Consider the following 26,019-nt stretch of genomic DNA (forward strand, 5'->3'; position numbering starts at 1 on the left):
GCACGCAACGGTCAGATAAAATGCCACTACGCCGCCGGTCGTGGTTGTCGTGGCCTATAGGCCGTAGGGTTGTATTACCTACCTACTACAATCAATAAAGAATCGGTTGACGGATTGGATTCAAAGGTCTTTCATATTTTTTTAGATATATTACTTCTGGCTTGTCACATAACATACATAGATACATACAAAAACGTCACTTATCAACGTTCACGTGTCTGTATTTTTACCCTTGTTAGCGACGTAATTGGTAATACCTACACTACGACAAAGAATGTGGCTAAAAACGGAACTAACGTGGCTTTTTTGTAAAACATTACTTTTTACAGTTCGCCTATTAGGGTATTAAGATGTGCCAGTGTGTCGACTATAAAGCAGAGATGTTTTTAATTATTCCTTTCAAGCGCTATAATATCTATGGGTAAACTTTCTGCTTTATACTAGGCAAGGTATTTAGCAGTTCTACGTTATTCGTATTGTTCTGTACCCTTAGTGTAAGTTTTCGGTTACAAAATACGTTTCGATCGCGTTCGCGTTAAAATCTCAATTTGTATGGAAACACAAACATCACAAACGTTCCGCTATAGGCGCTGTTCGTGTTTGCATACAAATTGAGATTTTAACGCGAACGCGATCGAGACGTATTTTGTAAACGAAAACTTTACACTAAGGGCACTGATGTTATGGGATATCCCTGCCCTGCCCTAACCCGATCGGTTGGACAAATCCTAAATAGAGCAGTTTATTCAGTTATAAATTAAATACCTATAAAAGTTTAATTAATGAGTACCTAGTAGGTAAAACCAATGAAACCAGCTCATTGCAATCTATCTGACTGAATTAAGTACCTATTGAACGCCAAGCCTAGCCTTCTTATAGGTAAGTATTGATTTTTAAAGAATTGAAGAATGCCATTTGGCATTTAGGTATTGTATACTATTAATTATAAAAAAAAACCAGACAATCAAAGAGTAAAAGCCTATCAATTATTATTACTGATGATTTCAGTGCCAAGGCTGCTGTCATCTGATTAGTATTTTGACTGATAATGTGCAAGTGTTTTGTTTCCTCTATCTCACGTTTGTCGAAAATAAAAGCCAATCATTTCAAGTGTAGGTATATTTACAGTGTATCCCATAACCAATTCAAAATTTAAGCTAACCCATATTCATTCACAGTAACATGATATCGTCACTACTTTAAAAGTTCGTTCCTTGAAGTCGATTATTTTTTTGAGAGAACTTAATATGAACATTATTTTAAGGGTAAATTTTGTTGATGTATTGATTAGTGATTAGAGATTTTTTTTTCAAAGTAGTGACGATATTCAGTTTTGGAAAGCGCAAATATACGAACATGCAGTCGTCAAAGGCTTGGCAGGTGAAGTTCCACTTGCACGAACGTTTCCCGAAAGCGATCTGGGGTGTTTGAGGAAAAAGTATTCATGTGCTGTAAAAGAATCTTAGAATGATAAGTTATGAATTAAATCATCATGTAGGTAAACGTTCGTGCTCATCATTGTTTACTTACAGCCACACTCAGTGCTATTGGATCATTCAATTAGTCAACTCTGGTTACGACGGTTTACAATAAAACAACGGGTAGTTAATTCATAGAATTTATTATCATTAAGTATAGTTATAGGATAATGCAGGATAGGAATGATACACAACACAAATATAGCTAAATTTTATTGAATCGAATAAACTAGGATAGTTTATGAATGAATTAAAATCCATACATAATGCTTAATGTATATTTTAAAATTAACAATTACATAGTAAGTTATACTTATTTAGAAATTATTAATAAGTTAAAAGTTAACCTATCCTAAAGCACTGTAATGCTCGAGTCAAAAGTGAGACCTTAATTTTATGAATATCATCATATCTTACAGGCACTGGTATTTTAAAAGTAGATAAATAATAAATTATTCCACAATCATTATATAAATGCACCAAAAAACTTTGCAATATATTTTCACCATGATTTTAAATAAAATGTTTTGAATATTCTTAATTAAATGTTTCCTCGTCCGAACCCCACAAACCCTTTATAGTATAGCTCCGAAATAATTAAACAAAGTAACAGTCACACTGAGACAAAAAGGCATTAATGTGTTCCGGTTCACACAAAAAAGTTGCATTTTATTCCGCAAATCATTGGTGAACGGGTTAGCCTTGGGATTGTCTATATAACGAGAAAAGGAGTTAATGTGGCATTCTTATCCCTCGAAAACAAAAAAATCCAAAATATCACAGGTTCCTTTAAAAGCTCAATACAATAGGTACATTTTTACATCTATATCGGACAACAAAACAGTTTATTTCTAATGCGAATTTGTAAAAATGGCTGTATTACATTTGTACTTTATGTGCGTGTAATGTGTAATTGACATCTGCCTATTACTTTACAGAGGAAAATTTCTAGAGTTACGTTTATTCTATGGACAGTCTAAAATATTACTCCTGAAATAAATTTAAGTTAGCGATTTAGTTTCTTATTAGAAACAAAACATTTTTAGTATCAAAATGACATGCTTGCTTTTCAAACTTTATCAACAATCAAACGAACTGTCAAAGGGACAGTTTAAAATACGGAAGCCCCACATACCGGCGAACGATATACCAAATATCGGCATGTGCTTAACTACAAAAGTATGGTTAAAATGGCTCGGTTCAAAGCTTAATGTCCAACAAATTATTAAACACTGCAGATATACGTGTAGATGTGCAGTATGTAGTATCAAAATCCGAACCCCGAACGCATCTCCGAACTAAGATTTGATCCAAAACTATGACCGAACCATTTTTATCAGCGACAATACTGTATCAAAGACCATTTTAGCAATTTTGATTTAGTCCACTAGGATTACCTACGCTGATCCATAAAGGATCTAAGAATCTTAGCGGACTAAACGCAGATAATATAATCTTTTGTCGCAAAGCACACGTCCGCTGTCAAGTTTACCGCGCGGCGATAGTGGGGTACTGTACCTGAAGCGCGTTTTTCGCCGAGACAGGGGTGGACGACGCTCGCGGACCGCCGATCCGCTGTGCCGTTAGTGACAGTGCCAAAAACATGGGGGAAACCAAAACAACACGTTAAGGAACTATGCTACGCCAAGGTTACTTTCTGACATATTTGACAAACTGTTATGATATGACTGGATGGATGGGATATGGATTGGGCAACCAAGCCCAAATCTTACAAATACTTTTTTTACAGCAAATTGAGCCATCGTTATGGGTTTGTCCAAAAATTGTCAGAAAGAATGCGATATACGATGAAAACTGACGATGTGTAGAATGAAACTTCATTTCATTCGACACAACTTCAGTCAAACATAGATTTATTTCATATCAACAAAGCATCAAGTATGAAAATGCAATGTGGCTACAAAATAATTGCATGAACTATGCTCCATCGTACACAGTGGTGTAGTGGTACTATGAGCTTCCATATTTAAACAATATATACTTGGCGGCACAAAATTTGGCCCACCCTTCATACAAAATTACCGATTCTGCATACATTTGAGGGACAGATTTTTTGCCGCTCAGTATATATATGGAAACACAAAGTATTAATTTGTTATTTCAGCAGACAATACTACTGCCAAAAAGAAAACAAGCAAAGTTATTAAATGGAATGAATGAATTTCGATGTCTTTGGTATTGCAAATGGAACTATAGATCAATAAAAAATTAAGTCTAAAGGAGATCTTGAAGGATTCGATTTAGGATTCTGTATGCCAAGGAATAAGCACACATTCGTGTTTATATTCTGCACACCAAATAATTAGTTAATTATAAAAACACGTCTTAGTATAAAGAAAGTTTCAACAGTCTTGCCACAATTGGGGATTCTTAAAAATAATATCACAGTCGAAAATCATAAGAGACGTCTTGTCTGGGGAATGACTACTGCTGGCCTACTCAAATAAACGTCAGATATAAGCGCACTTTAAGCGAATCGATTAATGAGATAATGAATATGTACTAATTAAATAAGCTCGTTGACAACTCATTATCTTTCTTTGTTCTACGTGGAAAGATGATAGATCGTCAACAAAAATAAAGTGTAAAATTAAACACAAGGGCCAAACCAAGGGGTGCCAGCTACAGACCAAAAATAAAATCATATTAATCAAACTATGCCCATGCAAACAATAAGCGCACTCTACATACAATATTACGAGTATAACCACTCTCTCGCGTGTCGCTCCGGAGACCATCGTGTACGATTTAAAGTAGGTAGATAATCACCGGGTACAAATTACATATTTGAGAACAAAGAAATCCGAGGAAGAAAACAAAGAGGACGGAAACTGTACGTATGTATCATATCTATCATATCAAATTCAACAATATCGTGCAATAGGAATACTGATAGTTAAGTTCTTGAATAACACAAGCGCACTCAAATGTAAACGATGTTCGGGTAAGTGAACTGGAAGGGCGACACGCAAGAGTAGTGGTAGCTTTTCCCGAAGCCGGAGAAGTGCGTGTTTGTCGGCGGCATGTCGACGAAGATGTCGGTAGCGGCGGCCCCCCGGCTGGCCCTCGTCACGGCAGCCGGCCGCCCGCCGCGCCGCACCACCTCGCCGCCGCTGCTGGCGCTGCCGCTGCCCGACCCGCTCGACCCGCTGCGCCACGACCGCGACCTCGAACGATCTACCACGCTCAAAACGCTTTCCGAGCAACGCCACGACTTCGGCAGCGTCTCGCTAGCCCAACGTCGGGGTACTAGCTCTCGGCTTCGGGTTTTACACGTCATGATATCGTAATAAATCTTTGGTTGCGGTATAGCGATCACGGCGCAGCGGTCGTAGTCGACGTGTTTGACGAGGAGTGTTTTATCGAGCAGGCTGGGCGCACTGCGGTGCGGTACGGGAGGTCGTGCGACGCGGGCGGGCGGCTCGGCCGACCGCGCGCGGGGCTAGCCTACCTGCGCTCCGAGCGCCGTCACCCCGAGTCTCACCCCCACGCGTGACGACGCCACTGACGTGCCCAGCGACGTGAGCGACTCGCGTGAGTTCGAGCGTCGCATCGGTGTCATGCGACCGTTGCTGTGGATAGCGCATGCGCCTGGCTTGCGGTTCGATGGCGACCGCGACACCTTCGCTATCGGCGCGAACAGACCGAAACGGGGCGCGCACTCGAAGTACCTGGAAATTGTGTGAACTCAGTACTGTAAACATCTTGTACTCCTGCTTCTGTTGACCCTTCAACTTTCTGAAAATAATATCAATGATATACCTCTTCCCGTCGACGGAACCATCGTTTTTCCCAAGAGGGTCGTCTAGTTCGACTCCTGCCCAAACGCCGGGAGCGAATTCCGTGACGCCTACATATTTTAGGGTACCAGCTTTGCTCCCGCGGCTGCTCGATACTATAACTCTATCGCCGAGGCGAAGTTCACCATTGGTCGTTGTCGAAATTGATGCGTCTGAAAGAAAAAATATTTATAGCATTTTGACCGTATAAACAGAAAGATGTCAGCTTTGTCTTTACAGGGAAACATACTCATTTTGCTGCTGACGACGCTTCGTACACTGCCGTTGGGTGACAGCGTGCGTCGGTACCGAGCGGCACCGGACGGTGGCCTCTCAAAGACGCTACTAGCGTCAGAAGTGGGAGACGCATCGTGCGCCGCATGCGACACAAGCGGCGTGCGCGTCAGGCGCGTCAGCCGGGAGAACACGCCGCGTTTCTCGGCGCATTGGAAGTAACGGACGCCCGCCACTGATCCATCATTTTTACCTGGAAAAAAATTAGGACAAGGATGACATTCTATTTAAAATTTAATGTTTCTCATAAAGTAGGGTCAACTTAGGGGGTTGCTCTTCCATACAAACCTACGGACACCCCGCATAGCTTCCACGGACATGTTTTCTTAGAGGATTTTTTGAGAATAGTAAATTATGGATATGCTCTTCAAGCAAAATCCAAAAAAAAGTAACTTTATTGCATCAAAAGTGCAGCGTGATGCAGTAAATTTTGATGCATTTTACCATTGTATGAGTACAACTGACAGTGTTCGCAGCGAACATGTAGTGACATTTTATATGGGTGCGTGAGTCAATGTCACAAAATCAAACTATTGTAAATTGGTATAGACTATTTCGTGTGGTCACGTGACCATCACCTTTGGCTCAGATAATACGACAACTAAATGAAGAAAGCATGAGATCACTGAGAGATCAAGTTCAAGTTTCTGAGTCTAGTATTTACTTTTTTGTTTTTAAATCTGTTATTTTCGGAAGTTGAAACGCCTAAACTATTATTTCTGATTAATGCAAGGACACAAACTGTAAGTAAGACGAAAAATAGGTAAGTTACTTTTAAAATTGTCATTTAAAATAATAATTATTTAAGTAACAGACCCAGTCCTCGGCAAAAATTATAACATTGCATACTTTACATACATTATAATGCGGTGCTTCGATTTAGGACAAATGGTTTAAATTCAACTTACAAATTCTGAACAGATATTAGTTATTTACTCTTACGTAGACAGTAGCGCCACTAATTTATATAAAGCATATTTATTTTCACAATAAAAGGTGCTAGGTGTAATCACTAAACTAATTAGTTAAAAAATAAGGTCTACATTCAACATAAATTGCATGTGTATGTATTAATATCAAGTTTTACAGTGAGGCTCAAATAAATTCCTACATATCACGGCATTTTTACGGCCGCTAAATCTAGGCTCGGTGAATAAAAAGGTTTTCACAATCGAAGTAGTTTACGTACCTTTTTTATTATTATAACTGGCTAGATAAGTAAAATTTAAACGTCATTATAATACATTTTTGTCACAACGTCAAGTCAATGAGATTGATATTCAAAAGCAATTATGTTTGAATAATTATGGTTTGAACACAAATCAAGAAGTCAAAAAGTTGGCGGACGAGAGGAAATTAGCAAGAGTGCAACTCTTAAACTATTTATGTATGTACGATTCGATGATGAAAAGAATACCTATGTAATTGGATACACGGGTATGTTTATTTTATCATTTTTGTCAGAAACATTAATATTTGTTACAAGAACACCAGAGGCAGGGCTGTAAGAATTTCATTCCTACTGGGTGGCCAAAGTATGGCTTATCGTGTGTACCAAACTTGTGGTCTGCAGCAACCTACTACGAAAACATACCAAATTTCCCTAACTCTTAGTAGCGTCGTGAACATGTTCACTCCATAGAAGTAAGTCGCTTCCCACCGTCTGTCTGCATATGTACGAGTATGTACTGTATGTACTCTATTATGAAGTGATTCAAGATTTTTCATTTTATTTATAAGTGTGAGAAACGGCAGGGGTTATGGTTTTGGAGCGTATGTATGGTCATTTCTTTCGCACGCTATGCAACAAGGCCTTGATGCATCTTAGCAAGTATCCGTCCGTCCGTCTGTCGATCCGTCCATCTGTCTGTCCGCCTTTCTGTCTGTCTGTGTTTCGAAGTGAACACTACATCATTATTGTCCAGTGATGACATATGGATCCGAGACGTGGTGCTTTACTTTAGGCCTTATAAATAGGCTCAGAGTTGCTCAGCGAGCTATGGAGAGAGCTATGCTTGGGGTTTCTCTACGGGACCGAATCAGAAATGAGGAGATACGTAGAAGAACAAGGGTCACCGACATAGCCAAGCGAATCAGCTCGTTGAAGTGGCAATGGGCGGGCTATATAGCACGGAGAGCGGATGGCCGTTGGGGCCGAAAAGTTCTCGAGTGGAGGCCGCGGATCGGCAAGCGCAGCGTAGGACGTCCACCAACAAGATGGACGGATGACCTGGTTAAAGCCGCAGGTTCGCGGTGGATGCAGGCTGCTGCCAGTTGAAGCAACTGGAGGTCTGTGGGTGAGGCCTATGTCCAACAGTGGACGTCCTACGGCTGAGATGATGATGATGATGATGGTGAATAAAGTTGTACCAACTGTACTTTAGTCGAAAATTTTACTATGACCTTTAAAATTTATAAGTATTTTATTGATAATTAGAAGCAGAGTCTTGAGAAATAGCTCATGTTAGGAGATAAAGAGATCAGAAGAGGTATCGTTAGATTTGTCTCTGTTAGGAGTGACACAGGTTGTTAATTTTATGCGTATGTGAGTCTGTCTGTGTACCTTTCCGTCGGCTCATCCGTCCGTCCGTCTGTTGATCTGTCCATCTGTCTGTCCGTCTGTCTGTCTGTCTGTGTTTCGAAGTGAACATTACATCATTGTCCTATTTTTTTAATTATTGTTTACCAACGCACACACCAAACCTTTTATCCTAAAAAGCTGAAATTTAAGATAAGGAAAAAATGGGATTTATTATGTAGGTACCTACATAAAATTCTACTGGTTCGTAACTATTATTTAGTTTTTAGGGTTCCGTACCTAAAAAGTGCCAACGGAACCCTATTTCTGAGACTCCGCTGTCTGTCTGTCTGTCTGTCCGTCCGTCTGTCACAGGGCTCTATCTCTTGAGTCGTAATAGTTAGACACTTGAAATTTTTACAGATTATGTATTACTGTGGCCGCTATAACAACAAATACTCAAACCAGAATAAAACAAATATTTAAGTTTTTTTTTTGCTAATGTCTAATGTTGTATAGATAATGGTACGGAACACTTCGTGCGCGAATCCGACTCGCACTTGGCCAGTTTATTTTTAATACCCAGGGTATTCAATGTTATATATTTAATTTTACAACTATCTCCATATCACTAATCTCTGTAAATTTTACATGCAGGCAGAAAGGAATAGCAAAAATCTAAATTCAATATCAGGATATTTTGAAAAAGATAAGTATTGTTCACAAACCGATCTTAATGACGATGATGATGATGATGATGGTCGTATGTCATCGCTGCCGAATTCTAACTTTATTCAATGAAAGACATGGAGAAACTTTGTCACAAAGACTTAGTTCAGATAATTTGATATTACGCTGTCCGTCCGTCTATTTCTATAGGATTACTTAAAACTGAAGCAAACTGAAGTGGCAGTGGGCCGGCCATATCAGCCGAAGAACCGATAACTGCTAAGGTAAACGAGTAAAAGCCTAGCGTGGCGAGGGACGCCCTCAGACTAGGTGGAGCGATGATCTTCACTGGGTAGCTGACAGTAACTGGATGAGAGTGGCCGAGGGTCGTGCTCAGTGGCGTGCAATTGGAGACGCCTATGTCCAGTAGTGGGCTAAGATAGGCCGATGATGATGATGATGATGATGATGACTTAAAATAAGACAATAATCCCACTCATATTATAAATGCGAAAGTTTGTTAGTCTGTTTGTTTATTTCTTTATTACCTTTTCACGTCTAATTCGTTGAACCGATTAGGATGAAATTTGGGATACAGATAGTTTGAGTCCCGTAGAAAAACATAGGGTAGTTTTTTTTAATCGCAATATTCCCGCGGAATAGCTATAAACGAATTCTACGCTGACAGAGTTGCGTGCAACAGTATGTAGGTACATTAGGGGATTTACCTACTGATAGTCTGATTTACGTCCTTATGCTGTAACTAAAAAGCATCGGTCACTTTATTCGTACACCTAGGTATCTTATAGTCTGTCTGCTAATACTATTTCTGTATTTATTAATACACAATTCCTTTCAGATTCAATGCTAACTAACTGCATATAACTTTGCCTGGAATCATTATATTGCTGAAGTAGCCTAGGTGCTGTCATGCAATATTCAAGGTGAAGAAAAGAAGAAACGTTGAATGTTGATATGCAAGAAATTAAGGAATATCTGACTGATTAACTATGTTTGATTTATTTATTAACGCTGTGTTATAAAGTTTGTTCTAAATAAATATGATGTACACAACGAAATAATGTCTTCGTAGGCATCTTTCTTTTAGCGTTCCGTGGGTGGAAATTTTAGTGGAGCTTCTAAAAACAAGAATACCAACAGGTATGTAGTTTTTATTTTTTGACCATCAGTGGTGTAGCGGTATAGCAAGCGGTACGGATTACCGAGGACCTGGGTTCGATTCCCAGTGATGGTCTTATTTTTCTGTTTTTTCTGTGCATCTATATTTCAGTTTGTATTTTCAATTTAGGTTTTACGGGATGACCGTAAAAGTAAAAATTTGGAATTGAAATAAAAAATACAAAAAGATTCCAAAAAACCAATCTTAAGTTTTTATTTGTCGAATGAAACTACAGTAATATCAGATGATGAGATAATAGGGGTACATATATATAAAGTACTATAAAACCGTACAACTTTGACCTTTGAGATAACTTTGCCCAAGTTGTCATTTTTTTAAATATCTGAAATAAAACAAAATTGACTGATTTGTGACCACTTTGTGACATGCACATTTCTAAATCATTTTTGTATATTTTTTTCCCTGTTGTCACGAATAAATCTTTTCTTTTCCCTTTATATCGGAATATTTCTTTATTCCTGACGGGAGTTGCTTCTCCTTTTTAGGGTTCCGTACCCAAAGGGTGCCAACGGGACCCTATTGCTGAGATTCTGCTGTCTGTCTGTGTGTTTGTCTGTCTGTCTTCTACTGGTTCGTAACTATTATTTAGTTTTTATGGTTAGGCCAACGGGACCCTATTGCTGAGACTCTGCTGTCTGTCTGTCTGTCTGTCCATCCGTCTGTCACAGGGCTTTATCTCTTGAGCTGTAATAGCTACCCGTGTGATGTCGGGTTAGAATTAGACCTCTCCATTTCTTCCGTGGATGTCGTAAGAGGCGACTGAGGACCGTAGGCCACAGGCTAGCAACCTGTCACTGTTGTACCGTTTTTGTCAAACTTAAAACCTAAAATTGCTAAAAGTGGCTCCGAAGCTGTAACGTTTCGTGTGCTTTGCCTACCCCGTTTAGGCATACATGTTTGTGTGTGCTAGACACTTGAAATGTTAACAGATTATGTAGGTATTACTGTGGCCTCCATAACAACAAATACAAATAATAAAGTAAGTAAAATTAAAAAATAAATGGAGTTGTCATACAAGAAACGTGTTTTTTTTCCAGCGTTTTTTGGTTACTAGGCGTAGCTAAAACTTATTAGTGAACTGTTTTAAAAACATTGTACGTACGGAACCCTTCGTATGTACGAGTCCGACTCGAACTTGACCTTTTTTATCCTGCCAAGGCCTTTTTGTTACAGCTTATATTTTAACTCCGCGGGAAAAATAAATATCAAGGGCAAAATTGGACGGTTTTATGGTACTAAAAAAATAGTCTTCTATTTATAACAGAAAACGAACGACCAATAATTGAAGGATTTTAAATTGTGTTTATATATGTAGGTAAATTATTTAATGGTGTTACATGACTGTCATGCAGCTCGTGAATTTGTTGCTCTGTATGTATGTGTGTTCTGGTGTTCTGAGTGACGATTAAATATTCACAGAACAAAAACAACCAAAATATGTTTATTTGTTAGGCCTTTACCATATGTAATTTGACTTTTTATGAAAGTGTAGTAGGGAGGATTACTGCATGACACACACACATGTGTCGCACAAACACAGTTGTCTTGCACTTGTGTTTGCGGAGTGGCAAAGGAAAACGTTGAAGTTATTAATATGACTCAATCAAATAAGTTTATACTTTATGACCTAGTCTCTCTCTATCACTTCGTGTTTGAACTTTTGTACAAAATTGATGATGATGAAAAATTATGATGATAGTGATGATGATGATGATGATAATTGATGGTAATGGTAATGATGATCGTGATGATGGTGATGATGATGAATATGACGATGGTTGATAGTGATGCGATGGTGATGAATATGGAGGTATATGATGATGGTGATGCTGATGATGATAATGATGATAGTGATGGTGACGACATGTCCCATTTTAAAAATACTAGTTAACTACGCCCAACACTGCCTCCAGCTCGCGTGCTGTTTGTGACGGTTTCCGAATTTTTTAATTTGGAACACGTGACTGTCCAGTAAGTAAGTATGAAATTCCATTACATATCAAGTGTACTTAATTTGTAATGGGATTTCATACTTACTTACTGGACAGTACGAGGTTACTTCCTGGACACTACTAGCCTAGTCTCTAGGATGCGTTACTTTCTACAACGTTTTTGATGATGATTAGATGATTGTTAGTCATTGTGATGATCATGGTGATGATAATGATGATAATGCAGATATATATATGATGTATATGTGTATGATGATTAGATTAATGATGGTTGACGGTGACGATGATGATGATGACGATTGATGATGGTTGACGGTGATGATGATAATGATGACGATTGATGATTGTTGACAGTGGTGATGATGATGATGATGATGATTGTTAGTCATGGTGATGATGATGGTGATGATGATGATGACGGTTGATTGTTGATAATTATGATGATTTAGATGATGTAAATAATGTAGATGATAATATAGATGACGTAGATGATGATAATGATGACGTAGATGATGATAATGATGATGATGCAGATATGTATATGATGATATTGATGATGATGATGTAAATTATGTAGATGATGATATTGATGATGATGATGTAAATTATGTAGATGATGATGGTGATGATGCTGAAAACGATGATGATGATTGGGGCAGAACAAACATGACATGTACTTATGTAATATTTCTTCTGACATGTGTAATATTTGTAACACCTGTGTATGTTCCTGCGAAATAAATAATTTCATTTTATTTCATTTCATGATGGTGATGGTGTCGATGACGACGATGTATATGATGATGATGATGAAGATGAAGATATGTTTATAATGTAGATAATGATAAAGATGATGATCACGATGATGATGTAGTGGATGTAGATAATTTAGGTGATAAAAATTATGTTGATGATGGTTATGTAAAAGGCCCGCGTGCTTTTTTCAAAAATTTTAAGGAGCCCGTTACTGTCATATTACATATTTACTTACTGGACAGTACGAGGTTACTTCCTGGATCCTTAGCCTAGTCTCCGTGATGCGTTACTTTCTGCGACGTTTTTGATGTTGTATTGGCAACATTTCATACCATTTTTGACAAAAACATGTTTTCTTATAAGTTATCGTAACCGAGGAATCTATAAGGATACTTCTAGTTCTTAGAAACTTGAATTTTAGTTTGCAGATAGCTCTTATGGCGCGAAGATTAGAAAAATCAAAAAATCGCCGGTTACGTTTAAGTTATGAAGAATATAAATTTCATTTCATAGTATGTACCACACAAGCGTTTATATATCATAATCAACTTCGTGTCTTACTACCTGGCGGTGACATATTGTCACATCGAATTCAAACTCACATCAAAAAAATGTACGTTTAGGGGCATACATGTCCAAATGTCAGAAAGTCCAGGTGTCACATTGTCCATGGTGAAAAAGTCCGAAGGTTATAATGCCTTAATGTCGGATAGTCCATATGTCCGAGAGTCCAGGTGTCACATTGTCCATTGTCAAAAAGTTCGAAGGTTATAATGCCTTAATGTCGGATAGTCCATATGTCTGAGAGTCCAGGTGTCACATTGTCCATTGTCAAAAAGTTCAAAGGTTATAATGCCCTAATGTCGGATAGTCCATATGTCAGAGAGTCCAGGGGTCTCACTCATTCTAATTTGGTTTTGTTTGCACCTATTGCAATCGAATTGTTTTCGACTCGATCGCCTTTACTGTCAAGTCAATAAGAGCTGCCACCACGTAGACAATACGATAACAATATGGAAAGAGACAATGTAGAATGAGGCCCCAGTCCATCTGCATGACTGGATCAGCTGGTCAATTCTTGTCGACTCGACATGACATGTACGAAGCATCATAGATGCATCTGGATCTTACTGAGAATGGGTCTCAGGGTGTTAGATAACAGACTGGAAATAATGCAGATGAGCAATCTAACTCTCTAATCTATTTCAGTTATATTTATCATTTAGTTGTGTTAGTCATATTTTTATACAACGAGACATTATGGGATTCAGGCCTTCAGAACTAGGACGTTTAATCCTTTGGACTTTTTGTGTATGGACTTTTTGACGCTAGGACTTTCAGACACTAGGATGTTTCATCCTTCGGACTTTTTGACCATGGACTTTTTGACGCTAGGACTTTCAGGCACTAGTACGTTTAATCCTTCGGACTTTTTGACCATGGACTTTTTGACGCTAGGAATTTTAGACACTAGGACGTTTCATCCTTCGGACTTTTTGACCATGGACAATGTGACACCTGGACTTTCTGACATTTGGACATGTATGCCCCTAAACGGTCCGGAAAGTACTTCAAACTAGTTGATATTTTTTTGTTTTTTTTTAGTCGGTTCCATTTTTTGCTAAAAAATTTTTTCATGTACAGTCACCAGCACCAATATCTGACACAATAAGCGTGCATAAATATCTGACACGACTCTATTTCTAGGGCCGGAAGGACCTGTCAGATATTTTTGCACGCTCCGCTGTGGTAGATATTAATGCTGGTGACTGTACCTAATTTTGTATTTTAGTATTTTTTGATTTGAGTGAATTCCATGCGACACCATGTCACCGCCAGGAAGTATGACACTCAACTTCGAAGCTGTCTCACCCTGGAGATCGCATAGATCGATGTTTACTTGACATCTTATTCCGAAACTTATTTATTGTTTTGTCACTAGTAACGTGCTAGCACAAGTCTTTTCGCGATAGTTTTTAATCTTCTTCTGCGTGAAACATAAACATTGTAGTAGAAAAATAGTAGAATTATTATATGTTCATTTTTTTAACAACCGAGTTAGTGTTATGCTCTATGTCACAGGATGACTAAATATTGACAATCGATATCGAGATTAATATCACTCATGTTTAGACTTTGCTCATGTCTAGCTTTAGATACATTCTTGACTGAGCCGGCCGCGATAACTGTAGTAGGTAGTATGGCGTTCTTTTTCGAGTGTCATTGCTACTGAACTGTCAGGTTGCCTTACAGAAGAAAAGGAAACTCGTGTAAAATGACATCGCATCGCATCGATACCCAGAATCAAGAACCAAAATCAGAAGAATGGTATAAGTTCATATATTGATAAATTTTTATTGTGAGCTTACTTTTTTTTAATTATGTGTGACTATTATTACAAATTATATATTTTTAAGCTTCTGATACCTTGACTTTTGTATTTAGGACTATTGCATGGTAGGTGCACGCGACTAGTAGCTAGTTTTATAAGATCTCCGCTTACAAATTGTATCTTTCGCGTCACTGCTTTCATTATAGTGGCATCATAATAATGTTTGATTTTGAGTTTGCATTATATTATAGGCTATGATTGGTTTTTTGGAGTCTTTTTGTATTTTTTATTTCAACTCCAAATTTGTTACTTTTACGGGTATCCCGTGAAACCATATCGAAAATACAAACTGAGACATGGATGCACAGAAAAACCAGAAAAAGAGACCAGGGCTGGGAATCGAACCCAGGTCCTCAGCAATCCGTGCTGCGTGCTATAACCCCTACACCACCGCTGGACAGGAATCTAGACACGAATTTTTCCTATGCATACATATCTCAACGAAACAAATACGAAATGAAATAAATACTTGAATAATTGAGTGGTTTCGGTGTTACCAGGTTCCTTGACCCTTGATGCGTGGCTTTACTGGTGCGTCCATGAGGCACATGTGCCATATGACCAGTGATGTAAATAATGGAGTTGTTCTTTCGAAAAAATAATAAACTTTATTACATACATTATAATAATTATTTTTATTCTTGAACCACATTTAGATAAACAATGAAAATTGCTACGGGGATATTATATTACCTTATCATTACTATGGCGACGTGTCAAAAGAACGCTGCACATTGCTTCGGGACAGAGAACTTGTTAATTTGCGGAACCTCATATAAATTGACAACAATATTTTTTACTTTACTTCTGCGCTACGAACCGTGCCCGACAACTACGTCCATGTGAAATATCTATACAATAAGTTTACATACACGCCCGCTCTCTTTCTCTTCCATGTAAAACAATATTTTATTATGTATGTATAGTATATGTCACACAAGCTCGACTAGCTGTCACAAATACCTATATAACTATTATTAGGTATTGTGTGATATATATATTATTTCATGTAGGAGGAGGGGGTGGAGGAGGGCGTGTACTGCATGTTATTATATTATGTAGGAACGTATCACATAGATCTAACTGTGCCGCACGGTTGACAGCAGAGAAACCTAGGGCAAAATTAAATACTGTAGGTTCTAGATACTGACTAACAGTCAAGCTCAAAAAAATTTAATTGCTAGTGGTACGGTTGGCTTGTTGATTGACTGGACAGCGGGCATATTTAACTTGTATCACAAAGTTTATACCTTTTTTTTGTTCTCAAAGTATTAGCTGAATCTAATGCCGACGTTGTTCACTAGCAGACCTGACCCCCTCCTGATCCTGATAATTATTCTCAAACGCTGTCTAATGCGACGTACTGCATTTTACTTACCCCAAAGAAAAGATTGTATGGTAGAACTGCAACTGTCACAGGCGGAACGGCAGTGATGGGCCTGGTAATTGCAGCCTGCTCGCGTGCTCGGACAGATGAGAGGAATAGAGCAACAAAATAATTAAAAGAAACTGGAATTAATCAAAATACCACGCACAGGACTTATCACGCTAACACACTCGAGTAATATTTACCTCGACGTTTCGGCAACATTACAGTGGCCGTGGTCACGAGTAGACTGAAGTGTGGGGTGTCAAGTCTGCCTAGCAGCGCGAGTCCTTCGAACTACCCGCACTTGGTCATTTTTATTTGTCACCCCACACTTCAGTCTACCCGTGACCACGGCCACTGTAATGTTGCCGAAACGTCGAGGTAAATATTACTCGTGTCTAAAGATATATTGTTTCCAAAATACTTACTTGATTTATAATGCATAATAATTGGCATGATTATTGGGATATGAATTTACTGTACCAGCGGGAAAATTACAAATTAATTATACCCCTGCCCGGTCAACCAGACTAGTTAGCCGTAGATACTACAGGCAAAGAGCGCTCAAAAAGTAGCAAAGTAAAGACATTCCCTTTTTACTCTTAGTATTTGAGGACATGTAAAACTATTTGAGCATTTCTAAATAAAGTTTGTACATTTGATTTGCGACTCCTATTTGTGATAAAAATTTGCAGGTATGTAGAGTGAACGATACTGAGCCGTAATAACATAGTCTCTCAAAATGTCCCAATTGGTTTGTATGGAAATTTCCTTTTTTGTTACCAAAACTACGGATTTGCGGTAACAAAAAAGGAACTTTCCATAATTGGGACATTTCGGGAGACTATGTTATTTAAACTCAGAGTGAACGATTCACTCTATCTACCTGCAAATTTTTACCCAAATCGGAGTCGCAAATCAAATGTACAAACGTTTTTAGAAATGCTCATTTTAGCACTGTAGCTTGCTGTGACAAAGTATCAAACTGTTCAGCTACCTATGAGCTTGACTGCTTCGAATTAGGTTTGATGCAACATCTGTCTCCGATGATGACGTGTCAGCTAAACTGAACGTGCCCGTAGTCTGCAAGTACGACGGATTATTTGCGGTAGTTCTAGTTCCTTCACAAGACCTTGAAGAAAGAACTGCGGGATTTTTCCGCCTTTGTACCTTTGCAAGAACTGAAGATGCTACTGCGAAAGGAACAAAGGCTAAAAAATAAACGCAGTTTTTCCTTCAAGTCTTGTAAAGGAACTAATGCAAAAAAAACGCAATAGTTCCATCGCACGAACATCCAAAGGAAACACTGCCAATAATCCAGTACGCACGACTACAAACCTGCTGGATCGGAAAAAAATCCTAGCAGATAATACTTACTATAGGTAGATAAATGATACGAATCGACAACTGTTTTCGACTCGAAGGTAACAAAGGGAGTGTAGATGATTTTGGAACTGCTCGTAGTCTTCTGCTGATTGTGCCAAATCATCGGTTATGATATCCTAACAAAATCAATTTATATAAGTAGGTACAAAATTAGCACGGGATAATTTTTTACCGCAATTTGATACCAGTTATCGGCGAGTGGGTGAACTTTTGCTGTTATGTAAGTATTTCGTAAGTATTTATTTATACCTATAAAGGCAAAACATGGCCTAAAAATGCATGAGATTTGGCAAACGTATTTCTTGAGGATCGCAGAGGTGCAAGAAGTTTTTTTTTTTAATTCGAATACCTACACTACAGAGTAGATTTTTTCTTCAACGGGAGCGAAGCCGCGGGATTAAGCTAGTAATTATATATACGAACTGAGAAATCCAGATGCAAAAGCCTAGATAAACTCTTCGTCAACTCTTTTCATGGTTAGCAACTTATTAATAATTGATATTAGCAGCTTATGATTACTAATTCTCTACTAAAAGTCTTACCACAGAAATTGAGTGATGATGATGATGATAATTAGGATAGTAAACTCTGTATGGTTTTATTACCTCTTTTGATAGAAAGAGCTTACACGAAGCACTGTTCATAAAATATTAGGTATGTCTAAAGGCACTGTTACACATGCTCGTTACTGGACTGAAGCAAACGCGTTCACACTTGCTTAATACCTTTCCCCCTTCCACCCCGTCTCGAGCTTGCCACTAATAAGCATGCTCGATAGTAGCATGTCCTGTTCACACATGCTACTAGCTAGCATTTGCTCAATAGTAGCATGCTTTCTTGCTACTAAAGAGCATGTGTAACAGTGTCTTAAGGGACTTTGGCCTTACGGATGCCCTTGATAAACTTGATTGCCTGTGCATTCCTGTGCGTGTCGTACAAGGTGACTAAGAGCCCTGGTGGCAGCGCTCTCTATTGCCAACTACGAATTCCAAACTCCAGCTCTGCGGCGTGGAAGGTAAGGACAAACCTCCGCACTATTTTCCCAAGAAACTCGTCCTGTAGATTTGCTACTGATTTTCAACCGACGACCATGACCACTTTAGCATGGTAGTAACTACGAAAAGTAACTATAAATATAACCTGAATAATAGCAAGACCATCAACCAAGACAAGAAACCGTGGTCAGAATCTCGGTAATTTCTCAATTTATCGTACACATATAATGAACACTTGAAAGGCGTTTGGCTCGTATTATAATATGCGAACAGTTATCCAAGACCCTGCTTCTATTTATCAATAAAATACTTATAGATTTTATAGGTCGTAGTAAAATTTTCGAGTAAAGTACAGTTGGTACAAAATTTCGTGACTCGATAAAAAAATGTGAATATTACTCGAAGGAGTACCCCGATCGGGTAGCTAAGTGTCGCAATAGACTTTCGCTAGCTGGCGCTGTCTATTTGAGTGTGTGCGTGAGCTCCTAGTGTCCGTATACGGCCGCAATTGACGTTCAAAGTAAAGCACCTCGTTTGCGGCTTTGGCGGAATATTTCATTTCGAGTGTGGGGTCAAAAATCGGTTACGCTTAGGTACTCCCGCCATTAGTTTTTGGTGAAATAATTCTTCATAATTTACGAAAAAAACCTGAAAAAAGGAACTATTGATAACAGCGCCATCTAACGGGACATTGCTCATGAGCTAACCAGGAGCTTACCCCTTAAACTTGGTCCAAAAACTTTCTTGATAAATGCGGAACATAACAATTATTTCATACCTGAAACCCACGATACATAGTAATATTATTTTGGCTTACCAATAGGATCATCAAGCACTATGCCGGCCCAGTCGCCGGGCGCGAATTGCGTCTCTCCGATGTACGCGATCTGACCAGGTTTAGTGCCGCCCACCCACACGCGCTCGCCGATTATGAAGCTGTCTGTATCTTCCGTCAGAACGACACTGTGGTCTGTAATGTCAAAGCACATGTTAAAACAATGGATTCACATTTGAATCACATTTAGAAAAACAAAATCTTATTTTGATATTATACCACGACTTAAAAATGATAATGCAAAAATCGAGTAAGTACCCAAAAAGTGTAGGTATGTACGTCTACGGTCATACACCTTTTATTTTATGAATACTGAACAACACCATTAACAATTAAAATAATATTGTTATTTTTGCATTACCATTTTATCGGTATTCTATTTAGTTTCTAAGCACTTTAAAATATTTTCTCCAAGAGAGTGCATTAAGAAAGTGCACAATAAACTGCTATTTGAATAGATACGTATAAGGCTTGATCCGATTATGGGCAGGTTTATGATGTGCACACGATTGGAATAAATCGTAGGCGTGTGCGTGCAAGTGCAACGGTCACTGGGGTCGATTTGCATTCTCGTATGCACATCGCGTGGTTACATCGGAGTGAACTTTCGCTTCATTCATATTGCTGGGAGCATCAAACTGCAGTTGACTTGAACTAAAGTGTGAAGCTGTTAAAACTAAATTAAATAATCAGAGCTTAATCAAAACAAACACAAAAATATGCATCATAACTCGATATCGCATAACAATGCTAAAACACCACAACATTGCAAGCAAATTGAACATAACCACCAATGAATAGTTGGAACATCTAATGATGTGTAGATAATGTGGCAATGGCAATCGAGCGTGCATGACTTGCATTGCGAATTGCAATAAACAATTGCTAAGCCAGTAGTTCCACGATAGAATTTGGAGCAAACCAAAAAGAGGTTAATCGAAGAGCCCTAGAAAGATACTTCTTAATCGAGGACGATTAATGCATTTGAATATTGATAATGATTCAAATGTGCCACCTTCAGGTGTATAATGCGATGTACAGATAAGGTCGTAAATCCAACATCACTGCGAAGTGAGCATTGGATATGTGAAAATGGAGCAGTACTACTCTTAATACCTGATCTATGGGTCAGTTTACACTGCAACGCGATGCGAATTTCGTTAAGAGTATAGGTACATCTATGAGTACTTATTTGACGTGTTTTCTTAATGAAGTCAGCCTCGCTGCGTCTCAACCTCTCAGCGTAAACTGACTTTATCACGTTTAATTTTTGTTCAGTGTAATAACAACCTCGAACTGGGAGTCTATAGTGGAACTAATGGCAGGAATGTGAAGTGAAGTGTTACCTGAGGACCTGCGGAGGCCGGCTTCGCTGAGGCGGCGCGGGTGCTTCTCCCACAGCGCGTCCATCGATGTGACGCTGTACGTACTGCTCGCTGCGCCACACCAAGCCACACACACACACACATTAGCCACTACTCAACACAACAACAAACACCTAATTCACACGTCACAATACGTGCATTTCCAAACTAATGTGGGATTTTTAAAAAAGGTCAAAGTTTGTTTGAATTGCAAAATATTTCTTAAATTTGGAATTATTTATCTCAAGTTTAGTAAATTAGTCTTTTGTTGATTTTAATCTACTTATACGATCGAAATTGTTTTAGATTAATAACTTTTATCGTTCTTTCATGCAATTGTTAAACCAGTCCAGTCTATTATTATTATATTATGAGAGAATACCTAAATTATTAGAACTGCGCAATATTTTTTTGCGTGTTAGACACTCAGGCTTTTGAATTAGCCTTGCCATAAAAAATACAAGCGACTATTTATTGAATTGAACGATTATGAAATGACAGCCGTGGCGTTTGTAAAAAGAGCTAAACAATCAGTGTTATAGTTCGGACGAGAAGACAATGCTGTTAATTGCGGACATAAGATTTGATGGGCGGTCGTGGGCGGCTCGCGCGGTGTTGTGACATAGGACTGGAATTGAGGCATTCACAACCGATGTCGCTCGTAAAATGACTGTTAAATTTCATCGACCGGCGTGCTTTATTTTATCAGATAAGTATTTTATTTTGTGTCTACATTGCAGGTTTTCCGTTATGTTTTCATTAAAATGTTAATTTTGAGTTAGTCTATCTAGACGCGCATTATCTACAACTTGTTGAGATTGACAAGATTCCACCACCTCAGAATGTCTCGTGCGTGTGCTCTTAGTTCTAACCCGCACCATTAGGACCCGGCGTCCGGAGCTAGCCCGGGGTTATATATAGAAACAGGACAGACTTACTAGATGCCTTCCGATGCGTCCGCGGTCTGTCCGGCAGACTGCTCGACACTTCGTCTTCCTCGTCCTCAATAAGATCTGCTCGGCGGACGAATACAGATAAAAGCGTGAAGACATTATGAAAACGTGAAACTTTTAAAATTATTTACAATACAATGACTAGGTGATTGTGATTTTGAAGTGCGTGCCAAACGTCCATTCAGAAGCATGTATCATGCTCGCGCTAAGTGATCTCGTGCCATTACAGGTTCTTTTGAAATCATTCTCTATTCAAGTGTTCGACCGTGAAATGAAATGTTACTCACCTGACAAATGTTTTCGAGATAAGTCGTCGCTGAGTTTCCGCACGGCGTCCGACGAGCTGCCGTCTATGACAACAAAACAGTAACACGTAAAGCGAAATAATAAAATAAGCATGCCGACATAATAACATAGATAGATGATGGAATTGTAACAACAATAAAGATTATGAAAATCAGATAGACGCAGACAATGATACAATGAAATAAAAGGGAATATTTGTCACGACTCTATAATGTTGACCGTTTTCATAATACTTGGGCTTGCTAGTTTGCAATTCATATTTGGCAGAGTTCGATAAAATCATATAGTAGGTAAAGCAGAATGTGTGGGAGTCACCCACGGCGGAGCTGGCGCAGCTGGCACGCGGACGCGACGAAGTAGGCACAGCACTCACAACAATTTACGGTAGGAGTTAATAAAGACATAACTTGGTCTGTTTATTCCAAAGGCTTACTGAATGGCGTCAGTTTTGTTCTGCTTCATTACCTACACAGTTATGTATATGTAGAATACTAGTTCAATATGTCGAATGTTTGACTTGATAATCTAGGTCGCACTAAATGTAGTATCGAGATATCACGCAGAAGGCACTGAACTCTAAATCTCAGTGTGATTCATAAACCATTGATGAAACCCGAGTGTTTTAAAAGAATAATTTTCACAAATGTGATTTATAAATCCATATAGTAAAATTATTGTTCTATCGCACGATCGATCATTAATGCCAATACTGCGTCTCTTTAACTGAAATTTATATTTTTATTAAAAGGAACAATTGAGGTTACACTAAACTATCCTAAAATAAATTAACTATATATACAGTTCGCCCAAGTCTTGTCCCTGAGGAAGAGTGCCCATAAGGCTGGCTGCATTCCGCGCTGGATCGTGATTCCAACACGTTGGGCGAGAAATGCACCAGCCCTATGGTCATTGGTAATTTCGAATTTTTTTTTTTATATGTCCAAAGTTTGTGAGCGTCCGAACTCCATGACCCAAACTTTCACAGCAAAAGCTGTAAATATGTAGTCTTAACTTATTATTGATATGAAAAATGTTATTGGAGGCCTGCAGGCGGAACGCGGAATGAATTTATTATGTCCTTTTTCACATAATTGCTATTGAAACAAAACTTGTGCAACAAATAAATCTTCTTTAAAATATGCGCGTTCACGGTCAAAAACACTTTGTTGTGCTTGGTCAAGTGGCTGTAAAGTTTCAAATGTCCAAAAGTTTCACTCAAAAATACATATAAACTAAGCTTTTTGTAAAATCCTCCCTTAACTATTCGTTTTCTTGTCTTTTACGGCTGCAGGAGAACACTTTGACATCTTGCGTTTATCTAATAAATGGTAGACGTAATTGAATTATCAAGTGAAACTTGAACGTTGAAATTATGAAATAACACGACACGGGGCAAGTTGTCACTTACAGAGCTGTAGCGAGCGACTTAGGCGGAGCCGGCCGGCTTGAGCTAGCGTGTGTCCGGCACTGAGTCCGAGAGATTAATCATCTATCTCTACTGCGCAGTGGCACCGGGCCTTGCCGCCTCGCGTGGGCTCGCTAGTCATAACCCGGCTCATCGCGGCCCTACGCTACATACACCCGTTGCCGGAAGGTACCTACGCGGAAGCTGCCGTAGAAAGATCAGAACTGGATCCAATGACAGCTCAAGTAGTTTTCACTTTTACTTTAATACAGACTCTAGGTAGGTTAGGTATACATGTCCGATCAACTGATGCTTTGAACTAAACCTTTTGCTCTTCTGGTGTTTGTATAAAACTGTAAGGAGCATGCATTTTTTATCAAATTAACATTTTCAATGATAATATTGCTGTCTATAAACAAGTGCAACAACACGCTAATAAATACTAACATTGAAGTATAGATTACGTCGCTGTTGCAAATAGATAATTGCAAAGTGCAGTTATAAAAGCTAAATTGGTAATAATAGTTAGACACGACACTGCAATTACTGCGTGACTCTATCTTCACAAATAACTACAATTAAATATTTATCAAGATATTTGTGTCTCGCCAACGTTTCTGCGACCAATCCTTAACCAATATCATCTTCCGACTCTTAAGTAATGAAAACTGATGATCATTGAATTAAAAACCATTATATATATCGGTTATCATAGTCAGACAGTATGTCGTATCGTAACTAATAAATCATTTAATTCTGCCTTCCAATAATAGACTACATGAAGAAAATTAGGTAGGTACAAATATTATTCCCCGAAGTAAAAACTGCGTAGTTTGCAAATTTTAAAGCGAACGTGTGATATACTTCGCAAAAAAGATACCTACATACTTGATAATAATTTATAATCGGCCTGTGGTAACTTCCGCGACACTGAAAAACAGTCAAACATACTGGCGCCATTAAATGAAATCGACAAGATTAACATAACAACGAGATATTATTTCACGTTTGTCGGACAAATGACTGTCAACCATTGTTATGGTAAAAAAGGCATTCGTCATAGTATTATTGGATTCATACTTTTGAACAAATTAGGGAGGAGCTGAGGACGAATCGCTGCTATCAATAATGAAGACGTGAGTTTGGATGGTCATGTAAAATGTTTTATGAGTCAAATGTTATATCTGATCATAAATAATGTAATGACCATAACGTGTGGCGGCAGTCAGCAGGTGACACAACAAACAACGTGGTGATCCCACGCTAGCGTTCGTGCTCTCCTCTGTAGTAACACGCGTGGGTGACCTACCTAATTCCGAGTACTTAACTCCGAATACCTCCCAACCCTTACTTTAACATACTATGGTAGTAAACCCGCAGAACTAATTAGAAACCGCGGCATTATTATTCTTCACTATATATGTAAACAATAACAACTTTACCGCTTGTGGGCAGCGAGTGTTTAACATTACCTAATATAGCAGAAATAATCAATTCAATGGTGCGTCTGAAGTTCCCAATCCGCACTGGGCCCGCGTGGGAACTATGGCTCAAGCCTTCTTGTTCTGAGAGGAGGCCTGTGCCCAGCAGTGGGACGTAATATAGACTGGGATGGTATGAACTATAGCAGAATATATAATATGTATCGTACATGATGAGTGGGTACATAACAACAACATGTTAATATGATGACATGATGTAAATTTTATACGAACATCTTCGTTCGCAGAAAATGATGTAATTGCTATAAAAGAACATTCATTATTTGTCAATTTCGTTAACGTTGGTCGGACGAGACACGCCAAACAACTTGAACACAAACCATGCTTGAAGTTGTCGGGGAATGACATTATGTTTTGTGGTCAAGTTCAAGTTTTTATGAGCGAGTACTGTATGTTAATGAGATGTTTTGCAAATTCAAAAGTCAAGGCAGAAATTTATTTTGGCACTATTATTGCGCGTCGGATATTTCTTCCGTAGCAGTTGCAACTTGCGGTATACCCATTTATGACTGGTCGCGTTCACTTACGCGTGGACTAATTCGTCAATTGAGGACAATTTTGCAGTCTACATAACGGCATTGATGCGGTAGTAGGTGTCCATATAGTAGGACAGATGCAATTCTTAATGCCAATTACATATACAGCTGTTCGACCACGTGAAACCTATTTCATTCACAGACTGACCACCAATCAAGTCTTATTAACGGAATAAGCGTGAAATTTGGAAGCAACTTTTTACGGTCGGATACTTTTACAAGTTCAAGTCACGCACAGATGGATTATGTACTGCGATTATGAGATGTTTAACAGAAAATATATTATTATAAAATAATAGAACATAGGT

At 38.6% G+C, this 26,019-nt stretch overlaps 1 protein-coding gene and 1 long non-coding RNA gene across 7 annotated transcripts in view; one reads left to right on the top strand and one right to left on the bottom strand.

The window, feature by feature from the left end:
• CLIP-190 (Cytoplasmic linker protein 190) overlaps positions 1–26,019 on the bottom strand; it is a 56,042-nt gene that overhangs the window by 19,109 nt on the left and 10,914 nt on the right. The window contains exons 1-9 of one of the 6 annotated variants that reach the window (XM_074087690.1): positions 23,677–23,784; positions 22,250–22,312; positions 21,948–22,022; positions 20,992–21,081; positions 19,628–19,780; positions 5,529–5,765; positions 5,262–5,451; positions 4,951–5,170; positions 2,997–3,053 (exon numbers count right to left, since the gene is read on the bottom strand). In XM_074087690.1, coding sequence (XP_073943791.1) covers positions 2,997–3,053; positions 4,951–5,170; positions 5,262–5,451; positions 5,529–5,765; positions 19,628–19,780; positions 20,992–21,055 — 921 coding nt within the window. In that variant the 5' untranslated portion in view covers positions 21,056–21,081; positions 21,948–22,022; positions 22,250–22,312; positions 23,677–23,784. Of the gene's footprint in view, positions 1–2,996; positions 3,054–4,950; positions 5,171–5,261; positions 5,452–5,528; positions 5,766–19,627; positions 19,781–20,991; positions 21,082–21,947; positions 22,023–22,249; positions 22,313–23,676; positions 23,785–26,019 lie in introns of those variants that run through there. The other 5 variants (XM_074087686.1, XM_074087691.1, XM_074087687.1 and 2 more) reach the window with 5 other exon arrangements.
• Positions 5,860–18,106, top strand: LOC141428021 (uncharacterized). Its single transcript, XR_012451395.1, has 3 exons — positions 5,860–7,009; positions 9,619–9,920; positions 15,561–18,106. It is a non-coding gene; the product is annotated as an uncharacterized lncRNA (long non-coding RNA).

The sequence above is a fragment of the Choristoneura fumiferana genome, chromosome 5 (assembly GCF_025370935.1).
Source record: "Choristoneura fumiferana chromosome 5, NRCan_CFum_1, whole genome shotgun sequence".
NCBI lineage: Eukaryota > Metazoa > Arthropoda > Insecta > Lepidoptera > Tortricidae > Choristoneura > Choristoneura fumiferana.